We start from the raw sequence: 25,799 nt of genomic DNA on the forward strand, positions 1-25,799 counted from the left end.
GAATAAATAAATTATGGTAAACTGGGCGTGGTGCCATAAGCCTTTAATGTCAGTACTCAGTACTTGGGAGGCAGAGGTAGGAGGATCACTGTGAGTTCAAGGCCACCCTGAGACTATATATTGAATTCCAGGTCAGCCTGGAATACCTTATCTCAAAAAACAAACAACATATATGTAACCTCAATAAACAAACAAACATTTATATATGTATGTATGAATGTATGTATGTATGTATGTATGTATGTATGTATGTATGGTATATCTAGGTTCTGGAAAGATTGCTAAGTGGTGAAGACACTTGCCAGCAAAGCCTAATGACCTGAGTTTGATTCTCTAATACATATGTGAAGCCAAATGTACAAAGTAGCTCATGAGTCTGGAGTTCATTTGCAGTGGCTCAAGTCCCTGGTGTGCCCATTCTCTCTGTCTCTCCCTGGCTCTGTCTACCTCCCTTCCTCTGCTTCCAAATAAAGTTTTTAAAAATTAAAAAAAAATCCACACACAATAAAAAGGCAGGAGATATTACTCAATGGTTAAAAGTGCTTGCCTTACAAAGCCTGCCAACCTGAGTTCCATTCCCCATACCCATGTACAGTGGTTTGAATTTATAAAATATTATGGTATATCTATAAGTAGGATATTATTCAGCCTCTTTGAACCCTCTATTATCTTTAACCTTTTCATTGCCATTCTGTAATTTATATATACTTGTGATCTGAAAGCTAATATTCAAATCAGAATAAGGCCAATGAGATGGAATTGTGAGTAAAGTGCTTGTTCTGCAAACAATAGAAATTCTAGCAGTGGGGAGGCAGAGGGCAGAGATGGGGGGGATGGCTAACTAACTGCTGTAGCCAAATTTGTGACCTCTAGGTTTATTACAACACCCTGTTTCAATAAATAAGTTACTGATGTTGATCTCTGGCCTCCATATACAAGCACAAACACGTATGTATACCTGCACACATGTGCACCCACATACATGCAAATGCACATACATATATGTGTGTATGCAAACCACACAAATCCATGCAAAAATAGAAAAGATCATACATATGTTATCCATTGAAATCAGAATTACTTACCTTAACTGCGGAGCCATCTCTTCAGCCCCCTAGGACTACTTAAGAAAGTAAAGCCAATGAAACAGAAGTAGCTTGAGAATTTATTGTTATTCAGTAACAATATGTCTGTTTCTGACACAGCATACTTACATCAATAATTCTACAAGCTTACAGTGAGGAATGGAAACTGTGTGACTATAGATGGCAGGCAGATTGCTTCTTGTTCTGTCCCTGAATAGTCGTGAGGCACTTTGCTAAGCCTTGTCTTTCATACCTTTAAAATGGGAGATGATGATCTTTGAGCTTCTTGCTTCTTAAAACTCTTGTGATAAAATCTGATTCAGACTACAGATAAAGGAAACCAACACATCTCTACTATGGTAGAAATGAGCAATGACATGCATCTTCCCTAGGTTCTCTTGCCTTGTGCAAGAACTCTCCTGGCAGTACAGGGTATGAATTGTGCTTTGTGTAAGGAAATACTAATATAAAGTTACTTCTCCTGGACCCCTCCATATACCACTGAATGGCTCAAGAAGGAATGTAAACCCAGGTTCCCATGTCTCCTACCTAGCTACCTCTTTCTAGTTCTGCATGTCTCTTTTCAGATCACATTATCAATTATGGGCATTTTTTGAAAACTTCCTTTAAACAGTTTCCTTCAACCTGTCATTCAGCCTCTAGGAAGGCACAGGTTGTTCTTGAACTTTTTCATTCTTTAATATGCTCTTATATTTTTGGGCAAATTTTGTAGGGAAAGGAGGTTAGATCAAATAATATCATGATTAAAAAATTATTGAAATAACTATTAATTCTAATGATTTACAAGATAGTCCAGAGAGATCCTATATACATTATTTTTTTCATTGTATTTACCAGAAGTATGGCATGATTATGTCTTAATAATGTGTCTTGACCCTTTTATCATAAGAGCAAGCATTTGATAACTCATTTATTTTTATTTGTGCTTGTTGGAATATTCAGGCTACTAGTTTCTCCTACAACCATTATTGCATGCAAGAAGCAAAGGGGTAACCCAGGTAACTCACACTAAATTACTTCATCAGAGCTCAAAAAGCTAGCCACTATTCCCTGCTCTCTCCACCTTAGTCTTCTTTATTTTTCAAATAGTAGAACTATTGTCAGCTGAACTACACATAGGTAGAAGCATATCTATCACATCATATCTCAGAATCAGAAATCTGTCATGCTTTATTTTCTAATGTATAAATATTAATTTTTTGAAATTTTTTTTGTACTAAATTGATAGTTCTAAGAAATAAAGCTTAAAGAAAAACAAATAGAATAACTTTGAGGCAATTTAAGGGTATTAGGAACCCAAAAACAGTTGGCTTTCTCTTTTCAAAGCACTTCTATTATTAACCATGTATCACTGGTCCAATCATTTGCGCTGAAGCATTGCAAACTGATAAACTCAGCAGATTATATCCAGAATCCAACCCATGACCTTAACATTAATATACCAAAGATATAATGCCACTTCTCAACTTTTAGCCATCAAATACATTCTATTATTTCATACCTACTATATATCTTTCAGCTGTCAGAATAAATAATCTTTCCTAAGATATTATTCTTGGAATAGATTAAGTCTTAAATGGTCTGTAGCATACTGAATTCCTCCAGTTATACCAGTTATTATATTGCACTAGAGATAAAACTCTAATGTTTAGCCTGAAAGACTAGAAACTATTTTATGTCCAGTAACTAGTTGTTCCAATGCCTCATATAGTTCTTGGTCTGTTGTAATGACATACTAAGCAATTATTGTGAGGCCAAAGAAATGGAGAAAATGTGGTGGGAATGGGGAAACAATAATGTTCACAAAATTACTTTTAAGTAAATCAAAGGGAAAGAAAAACACAATTTGTTTAAATAAGCTGACAAATGAGAACTAAATAATATTTATCTGGATTTTACATTAGATTATTATAACAATTCATTGAGAAAGTATTATTTAATACTTTTAAAATACAGAATTTAGAAATAGTATTTTGTCATACTACTTATTTCACTTTCTCCCCATTTTATGAATTTTGTTTTTATCACTTTCCTCAATATCCAGCTAATTGCCACATGAAGAACCTCCTTTTGTCCATGGGTTCCTAATAGCATTCACGTGCTCCTTGTCTTCAGTCTGACAACAAACTTTATGTACTTCCTAATGGTTCCCTATATGAACCTATTTATATTTCACAAATTGAAAAAAATAAAATCTCCATCATATTCATATTATCTTAGAGTTTAGCACAGAGTAGGTGCTCAACAAAAATATTAAGTAGATGCTAATCTAAAATTCAGTCCAATCTTCTTAACCAACTGTATTAGAAAAGCCAACTAGGCCAATTAGCATTTCAGACCAACCAAAATCCATACAACTACATGCTTCTCCCTGCTTCTTGTGCTGTCTTTTCCCACCTTCCCCATGCAAATATGGTAGTAAGAGTGAACCTGGAGTTTTGAGGTTTCTGACTGATACCACCATCAAGAATTTGTTGTATACATATTCCTAGTCTTATTTTTACATAGGCAAAGATATAGTCTCTGCTGTCTTTAATGTCAGTTTTCAGCAGTATCTAGTGCATAAACCCATCTCTGGCACTGTTAAGAATATCAATAAGTTGTAACTGAAATCACAAACTTGGGCTCTAATCATAACCCTTTGGAGGTCTAGTCTGTTAGAATTATCTATAGTGGACAAAAACAGGCCAAAAATTTCCAACCTCACCATTTTCTACTAGGTCTGTTGACTTTCATCTCCTCAAAACAAGACAGTCTTGAGTTGCCATATATTTATATAATGACATCTCAGATTATTAGACTTATGCTAAGACCTGAAGATCTTGGGAGCAGTTATAGCTTCTTGTGAGAGACATAAAGAATTCGTAGCAGAGTGTGGTGGGGCATGCCTTTAATCGCAGCACTTGGGAGGCAGAGATAGGAGGATTGCTGTGAGTTCAAGGCTACACTGAGACTCCATAGTGAATTCCAGATTAGCCTTTTTATTTCCTTTTCTTTGAGGTAGGGTTTCACTCTAGCCCAGCCTGAGGTGGAATTCACTATGGAGTCTCTGGCTGGCCTCAAACTCACAATGATGCTCTACCATGACCTCCTTAGTGCTTGCATTAAAGGTGCATGCCAACATGCCCAGCTTTATTTTCTCTAGGTGAGATCCAGTTAATTTAAGGTCCTTATCAGTTATCATGAGAGAAGACTTTTCTGTTATCCTATTTGGAATTATCAAAGGAGATATAACCACAGGCAAAAAAGGTATCCATTACTCTTTCTGCCACAGTAATAGGGAAAGTGAAATTAGGACACATAGAGATCTAGAAGGTATGTTCAAACTTGAACTAGGCCACTGTCTAGAATCCTAAACTGTGATAGACATAGTGAAACCGTAAAAGCTAATACTCTAAAAATTAAGTAATCATGGCCACTTCTTTGCTTAACACTGAGATATTTAAGATGGTGGGACTACTAGGAGATAAGATCTGATATTTGGTACAGGATATAAAAATATACTAGACAGAGAATACCATGGAGAACATAAAAATGTTGAGAATAAAGCCAGGTGTGATGGCACATGCCTTTACTCCCAGCATTTTGGAGACAGAGATAGGAGGATTGCCTTGAGTTTGAGGCCACCTGAGACTACATAGTGAATTCTCAGTCAGCCAGAGATAGATTGAGACCCTACCTCAAATTAACCACATGTGAGTGTACACACACACACACACACACACACACACACACACACACACACACACACAAACTCTTCAGAATAAACTGGCAATGATCATAATAATAATGACCTGCAGAGAATAGTTAATAACAATTCTATGACCATTCTTGTTGTAATGTATCTATATTCATTATGTATCCCTGTATCCAGCATGGTGTACAGAATGTCAAGATGCTTAGAAAAGAGCTGAGATACAAATGTCTAAATATCTGGCCCAAGGGGATGGATACTGAAGCCATATAAGCAGCTGCATATCCAATCTTGATGAGAAAAGAGATCAGATATGTGAACAACTTGATTTGCTAAGAAAACTTATGCCTAACTGGCTTGATCAATGACAATCAACTCAATTCTGGAACTTGAGGCTCTTTCAGACCATTAGAAAGCTCAATGCCTGGATAATGGCTTTTGCTGACAGATGCCAATATTGGATATGGGTACTAATTTAATTCTTAGGTATTATAATACAAATACAACTCTTTAATATTTCAAAATCTTATCAAGAACCCTGAGCGAGAAGAGTAGAGGATGTAACTGACTATGTGAGGGATGTGGGGATTGCACAATTAAACAATTATGACTATAAGTTTACAGGTAGACAGACAACCAGAGACAGAGACAGAGACAGCCCTAAAAAACTACAAAGAGCAAGGCAGTTATTGTTGCTGTACCAGATGCCAACAGAGTAGTAAAGAACCTCAAAATATTTTGAAGATCCTTGCAGTAGTTTGAATGTAATAGTTTGGATATATGGCCCCATAGACTCACTGAACTTCCTACTTAAGTCTCCAACAGACAGATTCCTGCTTAGGGGGCAAGTCACTGGGATGGAGCTTGGAGTCCAGTCCTAAGGTGTGTTCAGAGCAGTTTGATCTCTGGTGGTTCATGCTTGCTGCTGTTGGTTTTGGCCTGCTGTGGTTATTTATCTCTGCTTGGACCTATGGAAGTAATAGGATGGAGTTTTCCCTAGATTCTATAAACCTGAATTAAACCCCTTTCTTCCATAAGCTATGTCTGTTTGGATATTTGTCCCAGCAATGAGAAGCTTACTGCACAACTAAGTAGTGTTTAAAATATTCATCTACACATATGCCAGTTAATAGGTTCTTTTATTGTCTACTTGGGCTGGATTCAGATACTTAATGTTCTGGTTTGTGCCTAAATCCCAGTAATAAAGTAAGATTGAGAGCCATTCAGCTGATTTGATGCTATAAAGTAGAAATCATGACCAGACAGATATTTTTATGTTTTTAAGTTTTCATTGCCATCATCAAGCATCTAGTCTTTTAAATGTGAGCTTCTCAGCCTAGCATCTATAGAAAATTGTCAAGTATTATTTGTAGATAAAAGCACCATTCAATATTTATAAATTTCTAGTTTTATATAAAAATTTATATAAATATAGATATTTAGAGACTATCATCTCACTAGTCATTAAAATTTGAGCAGGATCAAAGCTATAATAATATTAACATTTTTTGCATCTGTGTAGTGTTTTACACAATATTATTAATAATAGATGGAATTTATTAAGAACTTAGCAAGTTCCAGGCACATAACATGTAAATTCTCATAAGAAATTCAGTTTAGTTCCAAAACACCTACTGTGTGATAGATGACTAATGCTTTGTTTCTATTTTTAAAAACTCTAATTTTGTTTGACTCAATAAGTATTTGTTGAATGAATAAATGAATAGATATGGTCTCAAGCAAGTACTTAATATCCTCTACCATCAGTGTTTTTTTTAATCCTGTAATATGATATTTAAAATCCTCCTTGCAAAAGGTAAAAGTAAGAACAGTAGAAGTAAAGCATTTTCCAAAGAATGAGATCTTGATAAGTGGAATAGTTATAATTAATTGTCACTATCATCACAATTCCTATTAACAACAACTATAGTGAGGGGGCAAATACAGTTTTAATATCCACAAAAAACATTACATAAATAACGACAAAACCAAAGAAATATGCTAAAACTTTAATCCCCAATATCTTTCTATGTTGGTATATACTATCTGTGCTTAACCTCAAAGAGTAACAGGAGGAAGATGACAAAATTTAAGTATCTTTCAAAGGCACGATGATAAAAAAGAAGCAGGGAAGGACTTTCACCAAACAGTGGACTGTAACTTGCTTCATAATAGATGGTTGGAGTTCTCAGCAGGGAACATGCTCCCAACAGTCTCAAAGAATAGTACCTCAAGCCCAGAGAACAGCTTTCTGAAACTCATCATATTCATCAGATACATTGAGGGTGAGCATCCACTATAAAAAGATAAACTTGAATCCTGGACCAAATTTTCCAGTAAGGGGCTGGAGAGATGGCTTAGCGGTTAAGCGCTTGCCTGTGAAGCCTAAGGACCCCGGTTCGAGGCTCAGTTCCCCAGGTCCCACGTTAGCCAGAGGCACAAGGGGGCGCACGCATCTGGAGTTCGTTTGCAGAGGCTGGAAGCCCTGGCGCGCCCATTCTCTCTCTCTCCCTCTATCTGTCTTTCTCTCTGTGTCTGTCGCTCTCAAATAAATAAATAAATAATTTAAAAAATTTTTTAAAAAATTTAAAAAAAATTTCCAGTAAGCAAGGTGTCACTTTCTGTTGATCACTTACCATTTTGGTCTGCTAGTAGATTTCACCATAGGAGCCATCCCATCTCTATAAAGACTTTTGGTTTTACTGAAGTTAACAATGTTGAAAATGACTCTCTGCAACAGAAAAAAAAAAATTGTATGCAAGTTGCCACTTTCTGATAATAAAGACAGAAATAATAAGCAAGAGTAAAGGAACCCATGTAGACTAACATCTTATAATGCAACAAGGGTAAATGATGCTTATAGGATCGAAATGTGTGTATACATAACAGTTTAGAGATGATGTTGTAATATCAGTTACTATAACTGATTAATTAGCTTTGGAAATTTGGAAACCTCCAATTTAGTCCCAAAATTATCACTTCAATTATAAAACCTTGTTTCAGTATCATGAAATGACATTGCTTCCCATGTTCAAAAATAAGAATAATACCCCACCTGCTCCCTGGCTCCTTGCACAGGCAGTGTGTGGGCAGGCATAGTAGTCTACAGTGAGTAGGCTGGACCCAGTTCTGGACTCCTCCCACCTCCCTGGTCTGAGTTCCTTATGCAGTCAGTGTGTGGGCAGGCTCACCCTGTATCTGGGCTTCTCCCACCTCCTCAGTATGGGTTGACTGCCCTGGTCTGTGTACTGAAGGGCTCAGCACAAAGTAGGACAGATCCCTGCTCCCTTGCTCCTCCTAGTCCCCTGGTCCTGGTAAGTCCCACTGTGACTTGCTTGGGGAGCCCTGGCCCCTGTGTGAGCTGTGGAATCAGTCCTTTTGAAAGGTATGTTGACTGGCCACTAGGTATCAACATCCCTGTTCACCTGAGTCAGAGGGCGAATCAGCCAAACTACAAAAACTTGCGTCCTCTTCAATAAAATCATCTTCTTAAAATGGGTAGACAACAACACAAAAAAGCTAACTAAAGTCAGAAAACTGAGAGAGCTCCACCAAGGATGCCTAGTCCTACTACAGAAGCCTCCAGTGAAATCAACAGAAATTTATTCCCAAAATGTAAACACAACAACCAATGAGACCCTGATTAAAAAAAAAAAAAAATCAGTGAACTTGAAACAAGCTGTCAAAGAATTAACAATTGTATCAATGAAATTTAAAAGAATCATCTTCTAGAGCATTCAGCTTTTGACAGTAGGCTTAACTTGATTGAAGAAAATGTTAGAACCCTCCTAAGAGATATGAATAAATTGAGGATGTCAAGAACTGGAAGATCTCAACAACCGGTTGATTAAGCTTATTGTAGACTTGATCAAATACAAGGATGGACTACAGGAAGCATCAAAAAAATCAGAATTCAGATTGAAATCACACCTCAACAAAAGAGATGGACATTGTACAAAATAACACAACAGAAAACAAAAGATAAAATAGTATTTATAAAAACCTCTCTAATGGCTTAGCAGTTAAGCACTTGCCTGTGAAGCCTAAGGACCCCGGTTCGAGGCTCAGTTCCCCAGGTCCCACGTTAGCCAGAGGCACAAGGGGGCGCACGCATCTGGAGTTCGTTTGTAGAGGCTGGAAGCCCTGGCGCGCCCATTCTCTCTCTCTCCCTCTATCTGTCTTTCTCTCTGTGTCTGTTGCTCTCAAATAAATAAATTAATTAATTAAATTAAAAAAACAAAAAACCTCTCTAGAACCACTCACCAACAGAGTTACTCATGTGGAAGACAGAACCACTGACCTGGAAGATAAGACAGAAGAAATTGATTGGGGGGCCACAAACTTTGCTAAGTTCAAAAAATCAAGTGAACAATATATGAGGGAACTGTGGGACACTCTAAAATGACCAAACACCTGGATGATGGGTATACCAGAAGGAGAGGAAATCAAGATCAGAGGCATAGAAAACATACTCAACAAAATTATTGAAGAAAATTTTCCAAATCTTGTAAAACAGAGGCCTATCCAGATACAAGAAGCCCACAGAACACCAAACAGGCAGGACCAAAGAAGAAACACTCTAAGACACAGCATAGTTAAAACTCTTAATAATGAAAACAAAGAGAGAATATTAAAAGCAGAAAGAGAGAAGCAATTCACAACATACAAATGCAATCCCATTAAAATAGCATCAGATTTCTCAGTAGAAACCCTGAAAGCCAGAAGGGCCCAAAATGGAACAATTCAGTCTGAAAAACTGTGGCTTCCAACCCCAGCTACTTTACTTAGCAAAAGTATCCCTCATAATTGATGGTGAAAGAAAACTTCCTATGGAAAAAGTCAACTCAATGATTATATAAACAAAAAGTCAAACCTACAGAGTATGCTTGAGGGAATACTCCACACAGAATAGTCAAACAACCAGTCTTAAGAGCCAATAAGAAGAAGATCACAATAACCAAAATAGAACAGTACATAATGCAAGTAGCACCCAACCCCATAAAACACCTCTTCATTCAGGGATTAATTCAAACCTCACAGTAATAACATTAAATACTAATTATTGTAATTCACCCATCAAAAGAGATAGGCTATCAGGCTGGATCAAACAAACTAGACCCTTCTATCTGCTGTCTTCAAGAAACCCCACCTCACCACTAAAGATAGATACCTCTTCAGGATGCAAGGCTGGAAAATGATATTCCAAGCACATGGAAATAAAAAAATAAGTGGGTGTTCCTATATTAATATCTGATAAAATAGACTTCAAACCAAAAGTAATCAAAAAGGACAAAGAAGGCCATATCTTGTCTTACTCAACAAGAGAATGATCCAACATGAGCACAACACAATCACTGTTGGCATGGACCATAGAGAGAGCTGGTTGGAATCTGGAAGAGAGCCAGCCCCCAGACAATTAGCCCATCTAGTGCTGGAAGGTGCTACATGAGCTACCGGGGGAAAGTGGCCAACATCTGCCCAAACAACTCAAAGTCCAAGCAACTCAGAAGAAAACAACTTGACATAATGCTCACACAATTACAATAGTGGCATACAGCCATGGTGGGTAACCAACTGTTCTTGGATTGGCTAACAGATCTGCTCAGTGGAAAGGAAACCATATCTGGAACTGGGAAAAAATTCAGAATCATATCCAGATAATGATTCTGCTTTCCATTGTCAACTTCCCGCTAACCTTACACTATAAAAGTGATAAACCCTTTTAATTCTCTCTAACTTAATAATGGTTATCCCATCTAACTGGTGCTGACTTCACTGTCTGCTGGAGAATCTGTTTCTCTTTTACAGATGGGAACTGGACCTGAGGAGATAAATTACACAGTACACAGTACACTCCACCCTGGCCCCAGCTGAGACCACAGAGGAACTGGGGAAATGAGCAAGAGTGCTGCTTTCTTAGTTAAGCTGATATCAGTGATAAAAGATACTACAACTCCTAGAAAACCAGAGATCCAGAGGCTCCTATGTGCCCATCACTGAAGTAGGCTGAAAATGTTCCCAGCATGGCTCAGGGAATTTTGCAGAAGAGAGGGTGGAAAGATTGTTATATCCATAAGTTGGGACATTTTTCACAGAGACAGTCTCTCTCCCATAATGGTCCCATAATGCATGACCCACAACAACCCCCATGGGGTTGACCTGAATCCCCAATGAGGAAGACCTCTTCAGAGAAGGGGCAGGGAGCAGGGAAAGGATGGTACCAACATGTGTTGTTTACATACAAAATATATCCATATCTAATAATAAAAATAAATACATAAATAAATTCTAAGCTTAAAAAATAAGCTAGAGAACCTACCTTGAAAAATGAAAAAAATAAAAAAGAATAAAATTAAAATGTAAGGCATAAATACAAAAGCAAAAATGTGTTCAACACATAACTGTGACAATTTGGATTAAAAATATTGCAGGCAATAGTTTCCAGATCTCAAAACATTTTATCAAAGTGAAAACAGAAAAATTAGCTAAGAATAAAAGCAGGCAATATGCTGCAGAAGTGCAAGCCACAATAAACATACAAAAAAATGACCAACTTCATCCAAAGTTACACTGTTGCAAAGTTAACTTAAAATGAAACTACCTTTAAAATTCTTGTGTTTATATACAAAAAAGCAGTAGAGAGCATGACAAAATTGTGGGGGATAGGTAACTCCTTAGATTTTCCTACCAGTGAACTTAGTAATAGCAAATAGAAGCCTTGAAGTAATATACATTATCTTGACCCAGAAATTCAACACTGTACAATAAACCATAAGGAAAAATAGAGATGCATACAAAAACAAAAAAAAAAATATAACAGCAAACATCTATTACTTAACATGTGGAGGCATTAGACCCAACAATCCACATGCATACTTTCATTCCAACTTCCCATTCTTTGTAGTTGAGACAGTTATTACAGAGCAGGAAATAGTGAAGTAAGTCAATGGAAATCATCTGTCTAAGGTCAAAAGGATAAGCAGCTTGTCTATCTCCAAAGTTCATGCTCTTAACCTTTACTATCTTGTCTCACAGAATGCTCATGTGTGCCTCCAGGAATGAGGAGGAATTGTAATCAATCTACACATAGGAAGACTAAGGACTGAATAAAAGGTTACAGTGTGTCTACATGAAATGTATGCATGAGACTCATGCTCTAGAAGTACCTAAACAACATGGGAAAACACACTTGATACTGTTAGGCTGTATGAATAAAGTGTGCCAAAAAACCTGCAACATGTGCACCATGAGTCCAATTTCATAAACAGAATATTATGGTTAATGCTTTGTTTACTATATTACTACATTGTGATATGTAATAATTTAAAGGGGATATTATGAAGCAGTCTGATATAATGATAAGACAGTAAATAAAAGTTGTTTCTGACCTACAGAAAAAAATGAATAACAACAGTCCTATCGCACAGGGTTCTGGTGGGAATTTTAAATACCTTAATGTATGTGCAGTGCTTGGAATCTCATGTGGTAACTATTATTAATTATGGCCTCTTCTTTAGGCTGACCTCGAATTTGCCTCAAAATTAATAATATCATTAGGGTAACATTAGTACTCTTAAAGTACAATGAGACAAAGATATTAACTGAATATAAAATTAAGATCACAATTAAAAACTTCTTCAACCACTTCTTCTAATTCTTCTGGTATGGGTTACAGGAACTGGGTTCAGCCTTGATCTCAGCATGAATTTGTAGAGATTGAGTGCTTTGGTAAGCCATTTGCTTTACCTTTAACATGAGGAATTTAAGTGTGCTATAAACCTAAAACCATTTCAGAGAGATAGAATAGACAAAAGGGATCAGACCTTTGTTTTAAAAACAGTCTTTTCATAAGAGGTGAGAAAAAGATTGTGAAAGAAAGGTAAACTGGAATGAAAGATACCCAAGACCACTGAAATAGTCCAAAGGAGACCTGAAGACCAACACTAAGACAGCCAGAATCCAGAAAAGGAAAAAAATAGTGGAAGGCTACCATTGCTGAGCCTTTATATCCATATGCCAGGGAAGAGATGAAGCTAGTTCATTCAACAATTTTTCAACATGTCAAGCGTCATGGATTTTATAGACCTTTCATAAATATTAAATATTCTCCTATAAATATAATGAATATTATTATTTCAATTTTATAGATATGGAAACAAAATTTTTGAGAAGCTACCAAATCTGCTAAACATCATGCAACTAACAGATGATAGAAGTGATAATTGAACTTAGTGTTCAAAGACATAAGATAACTCATAGGTTTTACCCTTGAGTTACTTCATAAGATCTATAATTCTGAGTAAATCTATTTTCTTAAATGAGGACAAAAATGAAATACAAAGGAAAAAATTTTAATTTTGCTTAATTAAAAAGAGAAAATCAAAACTTCCTCTGTCCTTGTATTTGAGACAATTGTAAAATGCTTTGTTCCATGAAATAAGCCCTTAGGAATAACTGGTATTTTCTCTTTTCCTCACAGACCCAGCCATTGACCCCCAATTCCAAGCATTTCAGCTTCATACCTCCCTTCTGTCATTAAATTAAGTCATCAAGAATGTCCAAGGCTGTTCCATTATTAATAACTTAGACCTGCTAGTTGTCAGTTCAATTACTTTTCCCAAGGTCTTGGCTACTATCTGATTTAAGAAAATCAATATCAAAGGACAAATGGCCTTTGGATCTCATAGGACATAATCTTCCCTTTTTCTTCTGAAGTGTCAAACCCATTTCCAGTAAAGCTGGAATCCATATTGTGTTTTTTCAGGATCTGTATTATTTATAAATAGAGGAAGAAAGCTAATAAAGAAATGGTGTGCAATGTGAAGCTAGACTAAAAAGGTGGAAATAAAGTGAAGTATTAATTATTAGAAACCTAGAATGTGCCTAAAAAATTCCCAGTTATTTAAAAACAGCCCATATTACTTAGTTACTCCATGTACAGACAAAAGTTATTTACTTTAGCTCAATTGTAGACTATAAAGAAATTAAAATTAATAAAAGCCAAGTGGCTTGTCCCTGGGGACAAAAGACCTATTAACAGATAGAAATGCCACTTAAATTTTAGGCTGTCCTTATCTTTAAGGAATTGACTACAGAAATAAAACTGTCCATGCATTTAAAAAAAAAGTCCCATACTCATTTAGCAAGGCAGCATTTAGTGGTAAGAATCAAATATATTTTGAATCAGTAACTCCAAATATCAGTAACAACAAAAATTCCAAGTTAACTATTTCAACTGTAAAACAATTTTCCAAGGAAAAGGCATTTACTTTAAGCACATTTACAAAAGACACACTTAAAATAAAACATTACAGAAAACTTTGAAAGCAAAGATACAAAGTTTTCACATCACAATGCCCACTCAAGGTATTTGTTTCTACTATGATTTGTCAGTATGAAGCATGTATTGAAGCAAAAAGCAAAATTAACAATGGTTATATAAAACAAATATTCCCCAGGGAAATGTAACAAATTAAAATGTTTATGTATATAATGAGAACAAAAAAGACTGCTTGGGATCTAATTTAGTGAAAAAGTACCCATCTAGGTAATTTCCTACAGACCATCTCTTGCCCCAGGGTTCTTGGAGGTGGTAGAGGTGGTGATGGGCAGTGTTGGTTGGATGGTATTGATAAACTGACTCTACATAGAGTTCCCAGGGTCCTAAAATCTGCCTAATTTATGTGCTGACTACCAGAGGACTCAGGTTACTTTGCTCCCCATTTTCCTACCACCAAGCTTCATTCACTCCTGCTTCATCATATCCTCACTGTTATTCCATTCTCTCTTCTCTTAGGTTACAGAGATAAATCCTTAGATAATAAGCCACTCCCTTAAGCATAAGTTCCAAGAAGGGCTGGAGGGACATTCTTTGACTGAAACAGATTTAAAACACTCTGAGCAATTCATGTTAGAAGTCTCTTTTCTGGACTTAGCAGCCTAATAACTCAGAACATTTTTTTAGAACTTACAAAAGTGAACTGATCCCACTGAGGGGGGAGAATCACCTCAGAGAAGCAGTTGCGGGGATGAGCATTCCAGCATCATGGGACTTAGCCCAGGTAGAGATGACTGCAGTGATAGGGTCAGACCCTGTCCCAGGAAGGGATAAACCCAGAATAATCTGGATTCAGACTAGTGATTCTTATTTTTCTGTAGCTATGCCTAAATAATCCCATGGGTGTGTGGCAGAGTGGGAAACAGAGCTCAAACTCATCAGAACTCAAAGTAGATGAAAAGGATGCTTTTCTCTACTTGAGAGGCTCTGGTACTTGCCTTTCTTTTGAGATGCTTGCATTTACATTGTAAATATTGGAATAGGTTTGATAATGAATATCTAAAGAAATAATAGTTTACAGTAACACCATCCGGCTGCAGTACAAGCAAGGTGAGTGGGAAATTTGGACAAAGGATGGATACAAACCTATAGCTAGACCTGTTTTGTAGGAATCAAGAAATAGTCTTAAGAGCCTTATGTTCAGGCCTTCAAGGCTTTCTACTTTAAGGATGGGGGCTATGCAAAAAGAACAGAAGGGGAAACCTCTGATATCTTAGATGGCCCTTAACTGTACTCAAGCCCTGCTCTCCAAACGGAAATATCTTTTACTGCCGAGACCTCCCCTTTACCTCCATATTTCCCCATACCCCTAGTTCTCAGGGCAAAAATAGAAGAAACTGACCCTCTTTGTCACACAAGGAGTTAAGTGTCCTATAATCCACCTACTGTGCCTAAAGCGCTCCCCTTAAGGGAAATGTTTGTGCACTTGGGGACACAGAATCCATGTCCCCTTTTCAATCACAGATTCTCAACAGTTCAAAGAAAAGCTGGGAAGCTTCTCTCAGATCCATCTTGACATACCAGAAACTTCCAGACTTTGGTTTTTAGCTTATTAGGCTCTATGAGATCTTTGAGATCTAACATGTTCTTCTTTATATTAAAGGTTTTTCTTTAAAAGTATACATTTGATAATAAGTATTGCTAATGCTATCAAAATAACCAGTTCAAACAATCAAGTTTAAAAATTAACAAATGATAGATCTACATAAAAGCTAGAAAATCTTTGCTTAAAAATACATCTAGGGCTGGAGAAGATGGCTTAGCAATTAAGGCATTTGTCTGCAAAGCTAACGGACCCTGGTTCAATTCCCCAAGACCCATGTAAGCCAGATGCACAAGGAGGAACTTGCATCTGGAGTTCATTTGCAGTGGATGGAGGCCCTGAGGCAACCATTCTCATTCTCTCTCTCTCTCTCCCTCTAATAAAAAAATAAACTATATTAAAAAAATAAATCTATCTCCATTTCTTTGTTTGTGATCATACCCATCCTGATCTCATGTGATCTCAGTAACTAATAAATCTATCTCTATATGTGGAGATTTTATACACACACACACACACACACACACACACACACATATATATATATATATATATATATATACACACACACACACACATATACTGTACATATATATATAGCCACATATACAGATAGATTTATTAGTTACTAAGATCATATGTGTGTATATATATATATATATATATATATATATATATACATATATACTGTACATATATATATAGCCACATATACAGATAGATTTATTAGTTACTAAGATCATATGTGTATGTGTGTATATATATATATGCTGTGCATATATTTTTATACTGTTTATGTGAAACCAAATTGACTTATAGGTAAACAGTCATATAGATTAAAATTGTTGTTAGCCAAAATTCCTTTCCATTCATAGTGTGACAAAAAAATTTACAAGAGAGGACAAAAAGTATATAAGTAAATGGTATAAGTATTGCACAAACAGCTAAATTTTGGACCACAGTTTGCTCCTCAATTCTTGTGTAAATGTATGTTCAAGCCATTGTGGATATGTGGACTAAAAGGATAAACAATATTTTGGCTCTTGCTCCAAGGTTTGCCACATCCTAGGGGATAATAGGACACTTCTTAAGTGGTCCTATAGCTCTGTTAAGTTACCTGTTCTCCTGCTCTGAGGAACTGTGGAGACCCCAGAGATTGGAATGTTATCACTATGCATACTACAAAAAGGATGCTTGAGCACAGAGGACAATGTCCTGTATGCTTTTCATAGAAGTCACATGGTCAGTGTGACCCATCCCAGCACTCAGGAAGCAGATGTAGAAGGATTGCTCAATCTGAAGCCAGCCTGAGATTACATAGTTCAGCTTGGGGTAGAGAGAGATCTTACCTCAAATAAACAAAACAAAAACCAACTGAGTCTAGTAAGATATGTGACAGTTTCAAACTAAACTCCGAATGATGCAGGGGTTCTAGCCAATTCCTACTGTGGGGAGTCCAAATCTTTCTTTCCATCCAATAGATAACAATCAAGTCTTATAGTACCTCTTATGCACAGACTGTGCCCCTTACTTACACAAAGAAATTATAGAAGACTGATTTTCATCTTTAAGCTCCCCTAGAAGGTTCTGGGACCATAGCTATTGGGGAAGGGTGTAGTGAGTTGGGCAAGGTAGTAGAGATATGGAGGTAGAGGCATCACCGTTAACATTTGAAATAAGCCAGTTGGCAAAGAAAGACTGGAAATCCTTTTCCACCTGGGGCACATGCAACATACAGCATGTGCTAGAAAAGCTGGCCATATACCAACACTGGAGAAGGCAGGTGTTATGTGAATAACTCATAAAGAATCAGAACTCAGGGTAGGGCTTTTGAACATCATTTTCTAGCTCACTAGTCTACTTTCACCCGTTGGAGTACTTCTCTCTTGCTTTCTAACTAAACTGTGCCTATTTTTTATTACAAACCATATGTCCCTGGATTAATTTATTGTTCCAGGTCACATGAACCTAGAGATCTCTCTGGACACCCCTGATTCTGATCTGTACCTGTAACAATATGAATGACTCAGTGTAGCAGACAGCTTCAGGTTCGCTAAGAGGAACTTCCAGACCAGGCACAGTTATGGAGGAAGGGATATTTATTGAAGCCTACAGATCCAGGGGAGTTCCATAAATGGCAGAAGAAGCTGGCCTGCCTGCACAGAACCAAGCAGACAGAGAGAGAAGCACAAGCCAAAAGCCAAAAACAAAGGCACACTTCAGGAACTCCAGCTAGGTACACTTTGCATATCTTTAGATTGAAATCTGAAACCCATCACCACACCTTAAGATCCACACAGTGATACTGCCTCCAGCCAGGTGTCTAAAGATGCAAACTACAATCAAATAAACAACTGAATGTATTGGGGCCATCTATTCTATTCAAACCACACTGTAACTCCTTTTTGAAACAAACCACATTTCACTACTCTATTCACACAGAGGGGAATATATAATACAATGGGAGAAAGTTACATGGAGTATATCTGATCAAATGATCCAGTTATGTGGTACCTTATAATCAATTTACTGAGATGTAAGCTGCAGTACACAGCAATTTAGGATATATTTGCTTTGTTGTGAAATGTTAAGAGTTCCAAGCCTGCCTTTCAGTGTGTGACTTTGACTGTGTTTTATCATCTTGCTGGGCCTATTTTTATTATCTGTAAAGCAGGCAGGATATGAAACCTATCTAATAAAGTTGTTACAGAAATTAAATATAATTGTAAAAGTCATATACTTAGACATCAAAATATATATTTTTATGTATATGGTATGGGTAAATACATATATGAATATATGTACATGTTCGGAAATATATATATAGATAGATAGATAGATAGATAGATAGATAGATGAAGATATACATGTATATATAAAACCATAAAAATATATTAATATCATATATATAGTTAAGTCCTCTACACATGTAAATCTACAGGTTGCTACCCAAATTACTCAAAGAATGCTAGGCAATTCTATATAGTCTGAAGTCTAGATAATAATATGTAAAGAATGAAGCTTTATCTATAACAACTGGTGTTGAGGAGTCAAAAGGAACCAACAAAATTGTTTAGTCAGCTGTACCTGTGTCTTGTGACTGGAAATTGTCAAAATCTTCGCCCAGATTCAACAGTCTGAGATAGTATAGAAATAGCTTGTAGATTGCAAATTAAACAATGCTTTTTCACTGAAAATTTGAAAAGCCAACCAAAAGTGATAGAAGGGGAATGGAGCAAAACATTCTCATCAAAGGAAGCTTAGAATATCAAACAAGAACATTACCAAAATGACAGAATAAAAATAAGATCTTTCAAGGAGATCCTTCTCTCAGAATAAATGTGCACCAGCATTCAGACCTTTAAAATGTCTTTCCTCCTGTCCATCTGACAGTGGTTCTTGCAGAGAGTTTTATTCCAAATTTCATTAACTGAAGAAATAGTCATTAAATCCCTTCACTGGATAATTCTATGTATTCTCCTAAGAACATATAGGATAGGTAGGGCAAGAGATGAGACCTTGGCATAAAAATATATAGAAACCATGTCAAGAAATTTATTTGGTGTGTCTGTCCATGTGGTATATGCAAATAGTTATGTAAATGTGTATGGCCATGCACACATGTATGGATGATACCTTCTATTTTTTTTTTCTACCACATTTTCCCTGAAGTAGGATCTCTCACTGAACTTAAAGCGATCTTTTCTTTGTTTTGTTTTGTTTTGCTTAGAGTGGCTGACCAGGGAGCCCTAGCAATACTGCTCTTTTCTAAACTCAGCACTGGATCTGCAGACATAAATGGCCATACCTGGATTTTTGTGTATGGCTTGGGATCAAACTCAAATCCTCATGGTTGTACAGCATGTGCTGTTACACACTGAACCATCTCTTCAACCACATGGTAAGATATTTTCTCTTTTACAGAAAGCTATATGAAGGAATCACTGAAAGTTTTTTCTTTCTTTCCTTCTTTTTTTTTGTTTTGAGGTTTTTGGAACTCACTGTAGTTCCAGGCTGACCTCAAACTCACAACAATTCTCTTAACTTTGCCTCCCAAATGATAGGATTAAAAGTGTGTCCCAGCATGCCCAGCTTGGAGGTTTCTTTTCATTGTCATTGTTGTTACATTTCTTAAAATTATAGATATGAAAGGTTCAAATCAATGTTTTATAGCAAGCATGTAAGTGGGGGGCTGGAGAGACTGGTTGTTGCAGTCCAGTTCACATTGCTGCTAAAAATCACCCAACCAAGAGCAGCTTCTGGGAAAAAGAGGTTTATTTTGGCTTAAAGGCTCGACGGGAAGCTCCACGATGGCAGGGGAAAATGATGGCATGAGCAGAGGGTGGATAACACCCCCTGGCCAACATAAGGTGGGACACAGCAACAGGAGGGTGTGCCAAACACTGGCATGGGGAAACTGGCTATAAAGCCCATAAGTCCGCCCCCAACAATACACTCCCTCCAGGAGGCATTAATTCCCTAATATCCATCAGCTGGGAACCTAGCATTCAGAACACCTAAGTTTATGGGGGACACCTGAATCAAACCACCACATTCCGCCCCTGGCCCCCATAAACTGATATCCATGCATGATGTAAAACACAATGCACTCAGTCTGACTTTAAAAGTCCCCACAGTTTTTTATCAATCCCAATGATATTCATTCATCCCCATAGTTCAAGATCTTTTAACTGAGCCATAATACCAAAATATAACCTCAAAAAAAACCCATAATGGGGCTGGAGAGATGGCTTAGCGGTTAAGCGCTTGCCTGTGAAGCCTAAGGACCCCCGTTCGAGGCTCGGTTCCCCCGGTCCCACGTTAGCCAGATGCACAAGGGGGCGCACGCGTCTGGAGTTCGTTTGCAGAGGCTGGAAGCCCTGGCGCGCCCATTCTCTCTCCCTCTATCTGTCTTTCTCTCTGTGTCTGTCGCTCTCAAATAAATAAATAAATAAATAAAATTTAAAAAAAAAAAACAAAAAACCCATAATGGCACAGAATAAATATTCACACTGCAATGGACGGCATTGGGCATAGCAAAGAATATTCAACCAATACAAGATTTAAAACAACCAGGGCAAACATCAAACTCTGTAGCTTCAAGTCCAGCAACTCTAGCCAGTGACAAATCTTCAAGTCCGATAATTCTAACCAGCAACAAGTCCCTGGCATTCCAATTCCGCCCCTCCAGCTAGGCTACTCACAGTCCTGGGAAACTTCATCGGGGCCGGCAGCTCCTTGGCAGCCATCTCATAGTCCAGGCATCTCCACTGGGACTCCACTGCAAGCCACGTTCATCTTCATGGCCCCATGGGGTCTCTATGCAGGCAACCAGCAAACCCACTTCACACTGCCCATGGCCATTTCCAAAACACAAGACCATGTTGCAAACTCAATGACCCTCTTTCCAGCATTTCTTATACTCCACGATACCAGGTAGGGTGCCAATTTGTTAATCCAGGGGGGAATAAAGCAGACTTTGAAGAACAGGACACTCCTTGAGCACTCAGGCTCCTTCAAAAGAGGTGACATTCTTCCTGTTGCCCCAGCACAGATCAGCTTGCCCAGTCTCAAAGGTTGTAATCTTTCAGTTGCAGCTGAACGGGCAACAGTTCACCCAAAGACTTTTCTTTCTGTGCCATATTCCTCTGCACACACCAGTTCCTTTCTACGTAAAGCAACCCTGCACAACTTCTCAGGACATGGGCACAAGAGCAAGCTTCTCACACAAACTGTTAGCCAAGTCCAGGCAAAGCTCTTTCTCACCCTCATAAGCCAAACCTCATAGTCCATACATAGTTCTTACTGCATTCAGGTCTTATAGCTCTGACCATAATAGTCCATCAAGCTGTACTTACAGCACTGCAAGGCATCTCTTAGGCCAAGGTTTCAAATCCTCCCACATTCCTCTTGAAAATCAGCTCCAAAAGGCCAAAGCCACATAGTCAGGTGTCTAGCAGCAACCCCACTCCTCGGTACCACTTTACTGTTGCAGTTCGGTTCACATTGCTGCTAAAAATCACCCAACCAAGAGCAGCTTCTGGGAAAAAGAGGTTTATTTTGGCTTAAAGGCTCGACGGGAAGGTCCATGATGGCAGGGGAAAATGATGGCATGACCAGAGGGTGGACATCACCCCCTGGCCAACATAAGGTGGGACACAGCAACAGGAGGGTGTGCCAAACACTGGCATGGGGAAACTGGCTATAAAGCCCATAAGCCCGCCCCCAACAATACACTCCCTCCAGGAGGCATTAATTCCCAAATATCCATCAGCTGGGTACCGAGCATTCAGAACACCTAAGTTTATGGGGGACACCTGAATCAAACCACCACACTGGTTAATGGCTAAGATGCTTGCCTGTGAAACCTAAGGACTGACGTTCAATTCCCCAATATCCATATAAGCCAGATGCACAAAATAACATACACATCTCGAGTTTGTTTGCAGTGGCTAGAGGCCCTGGCATACCCATTCTCTCCTTTTATCTTCCTCCCACTCTTTCTCCAATAAATAAAATATTTAAAAAAAAAAAAACTTTGTCAGGCATGGTGGTGCATGCCTTAAATCCCAGGAGCATCGCCATCAGTTCAAGGCCAGCTTGAGACTACACATTGAATTCTAGGTCAACCTGGTCTACAGCAAGACCCTAAAATTGAAAAACAAAACCAAAATGTAAAGAACAAACATGTAAGGCTGAGTAAATTACACTTACCTGTTCAGAATCAGATGAGTAGGTATAAATGCTACATCCAGAACTTATAGTCTCAAGCGAAAGGATACAAGTAAACAAATAATTGTAAATACATGATTATCAGTGCAAAAAGCATGATGTCAAAAGCGAGAAGAATAATCATATATGTCTCTGTGTATGATTCTGCATTTGTATTCTTTGTGCTACGATTTCACTATATCCCATATAAAAGTGACCTTGAATCTAGGCCTCTCTGATAAATCATTTGAGCCAATAGAAATTGATGGAAGTAGTATATAACCATTCTGAGTCAAGACCTCAGAAAGCCTTGTGGAGTTTCATTGTTCTCTTTTTAAATCCTACTGTCAGTGTTTGATCACCTTAGTGTAAGCTGACAGAGAATGTGAGCACACATTGAAGGGACGGGTTGTAGAGTTGAAGCCTACAGTAATATATAGCCAGATACCTCACAAACCCAGACAAGATCATCAAACTATCTACCTGATCCAGAGCAGAGCCAAATTTAGATGAACCATCCAGGTGAACCATGAACTTGTAAGCATGAATAAATGTTTACTGTCTCAAGCAACTAAAGTCTGATGTGTTTTAATGGTCAAATGGATAGTAGTCAACCTCTTCCCAATGGGCTCATGAACAAAGTGGCCACACAAGCAAGGATGAAGGTTATGCATGTACTTACCAACATGGATATCTATTCACCAAGGCTCACCTAAGTATGGCTGCTGGTGAGTGCAAAATCTATCAGCAGCAGAAACCAACACTGGGCCTCTAACATGGTGATTTCCCATGGCCTATGTTCTTGGATTTAATAAGGGGGGGGGGGAAAGGGAAGAAAAGAACTGAATAGTAGTTCTCCTCTTCTCTGCTTCCTTATCCATCAAGATGTGAATGAGCAGCTTTCTGCCACCATGATTTCTCTACCATGATGGGTTGTATCCCATGAAACATGAGCCAAAATAAAGCATTCTTCCCTTAAGTTACATTATATCAGGCATGTAGTCACATCAGTTAGACAAGTTATGCATAAAGAAGTCTAAATATTTAGCTAGATAACTAAAGCAAATTGCCTTCTAAGACTCTGTCAGCTATAAAATACAAGTTTCAGTGGTTCCCAGATATTTTACCCACAAAATACTATTTAATAATCACAACATTATAAGGAGAGTGTTGATATTGATATTCATATTGTACAGATAAGAAACTGAAGTTCTCAGTTGTCCAACAATATTATACTGATAGGTAGAAGAAACAGGATATAAAATCAGGCTTTTTTGACTATAAGATGGAGGGCCTTACAACCACCCATCTTGTGTGTCTCTTCTTAGATATTGATAATACAGATAAGTGGTTCAGTTTCTGGCAAATGTCAGGGCTGTAACTAGGCCTGTAATTTATTTTCTCACTAGAGTCAAACTAAAGTTTGAATCAAGACAAAGGTGCACTGCAGAGCTAGGCTTATTGTTTTATCTGGGTAAAGAAGGAATCGGTCACTTTTCAGTTTTAGCACAATATAATGAAGAATTCAAGATGCTTTAGAATTTGTTGTGTTAATTAAGCATACTCTGAAAAGTTGATGCAAACATTATCCTAGTTGTGTTTATACCAGTGTCTTAATATGTTTAGCAGGCATATTCTTCTTCATTTATCCAAAATTAAGGTTGAGTTTTTCCTATAAATTTCAAACATAAGAACCAATATTCATGGATTATAGCAGTTCTTGAAACTCCAGACTTAGATCCATTTCAAAAGAAAAAAAGTAGGAGAGTCTTACAGATTCATCTTCCATTTGCAACTATTCCCTTGTTAAAAGTAGCTCTCTCCAAATAATTTCAAAGAGTACTGAGCTCCCCTTTGTTAAAAAGATACCCACATTTTTCTCAGAGTGATTCACTAAGGTTTTACCTTTACCAATTACCTGTACAGAAACAATGCCAACAGAGAATCTCACAAGTATTGAGACCTGTTTTACAAGGTAGAGTTAAATTACTCTAAGGGTTAGAATGGCAACATCAGGTGGGGCCTTCAAGTCAGCAAGAAATTTGACAATTACAAATCTGTAGAAAAATCAATTAGGAAAATCTTGACATGTACTCAAACTTGGACTTTCTTCTTAAAACTATGCAGTTTATTATTGAGGGGTTTTAATGGGAGTTAGAAGAAAAAGAAAGTTGGGACTATAAAAGAGGAGGCTTGTCTTCTATTCCTTGTGATGCCATTGACTTGTGATTTGAACTTAGAAAGATGATTTTTTAATTTTCCTACTTTATTTTCCCACTTCAAAATGGATATAGCTAATTACTACACCTCCTTTTTAGGACTGTTAAGAAGCCACAGTCAAAAATACACTCTTAAACTGGGCATGGTGGCATGTGCCTTTAATCCCAGCACCCGGGAGGCAGAGGTAGGAGGATCACTGGAAGTTCGAGGCCTCCCTAAAACTACATAATGAATTCCAGGTCAGTCTGAGCAAGAGTAAGACCCTACCTCAAAATATACATATATATACATATATGTATACATATATGTATATATACACTCTTAGTGAACAAGAAAGAGACAAACTAGAGAGCTAAGGCCAGAAACTTAACCAGTCAATTGGCTTTTAGGAGAAGCAGAAGATGGAATTCTAAAAAAATCACTTCAGCCAGGTGTGGTGGCATATGCCTTTAATCCCAGCACTCAGGAAGCAGAGGCGGGAGGATCCCTGTGAGTTTGAGGCCAGCCTGAGACTATATAGTGAATTACAGGTCAACCTGTGCTACAGAAAGACTCTACCACAAAAAAACAGAAACAAAAAAAAAAGAGATCAACTCTACATGCCAAATCCCAGAGACAGAGACAGACATTATGGCCTCAAATACTACACTACAGTTTGGACAAAGTAACACAGTTAATTCAGACCAAGAGTGAAAAATATTCTAGATTATACAGATACTTGGCTATTTGCCTAGTTAAAACATCAATGCCAATGTCTTTTTGTATCCTTATAAAATTACCTATGGCTGAGGGCTCATAGATAACCTCAGGATGGAGGTAGTGCTGATTGCTAGAAAAATAAAGCAAAGAGTTACAGAAGTAGAGCTTTCCATTCATCCTACAACTTCCAGGGTAGGAAGAGGAGGTGAAAGTTGAGTTGATAATTAACCACCAAAATTAAACCAGTCCTGTCTATGTAATAAAGTAAAACAAATAAAATTGTAAATGGTTCAGAGATCATGTTGAGGTGTTGTAAGGGTGGCCAGCAAGGACCAAGAATGAAATCGCTATATTCTTTTCCCATATCTTGCCCTATGAATCTCTTCACTTTGCTATTAAATATAAGTATAGTCATATATTGCTTAATCAGAGATATGTTCTGCAAAATACACCATTGGGAGATTAGGTTATTATGTGAGCATTACAGAA

General features: G+C 37.6%; 1 protein-coding gene across 2 annotated transcripts in view; it reads right to left on the reverse strand.

Moving 5' to 3' along the window:
• The window catches only part of Agbl4 (AGBL carboxypeptidase 4), a 1,499,625-nt gene that overhangs the window by 746,727 nt on the left and 727,099 nt on the right, over window positions 1-25,799 (reverse strand). For both annotated transcript variants that reach the window (XM_045149299.1, XM_045149298.1), the window contains exon 4: window positions 7,437-7,531. In XM_045149299.1, coding sequence (XP_045005234.1) covers window positions 7,437-7,531 — 95 coding nt within the window. The remainder of the gene's footprint in view (window positions 1-7,436; window positions 7,532-25,799) is intronic.

The sequence above is a fragment of the Jaculus jaculus genome, chromosome 5 (genome assembly GCF_020740685.1).
Source record: "Jaculus jaculus isolate mJacJac1 chromosome 5, mJacJac1.mat.Y.cur, whole genome shotgun sequence".
In the NCBI taxonomy this organism is placed as follows: domain Eukaryota; kingdom Metazoa; phylum Chordata; class Mammalia; order Rodentia; family Dipodidae; genus Jaculus; species Jaculus jaculus.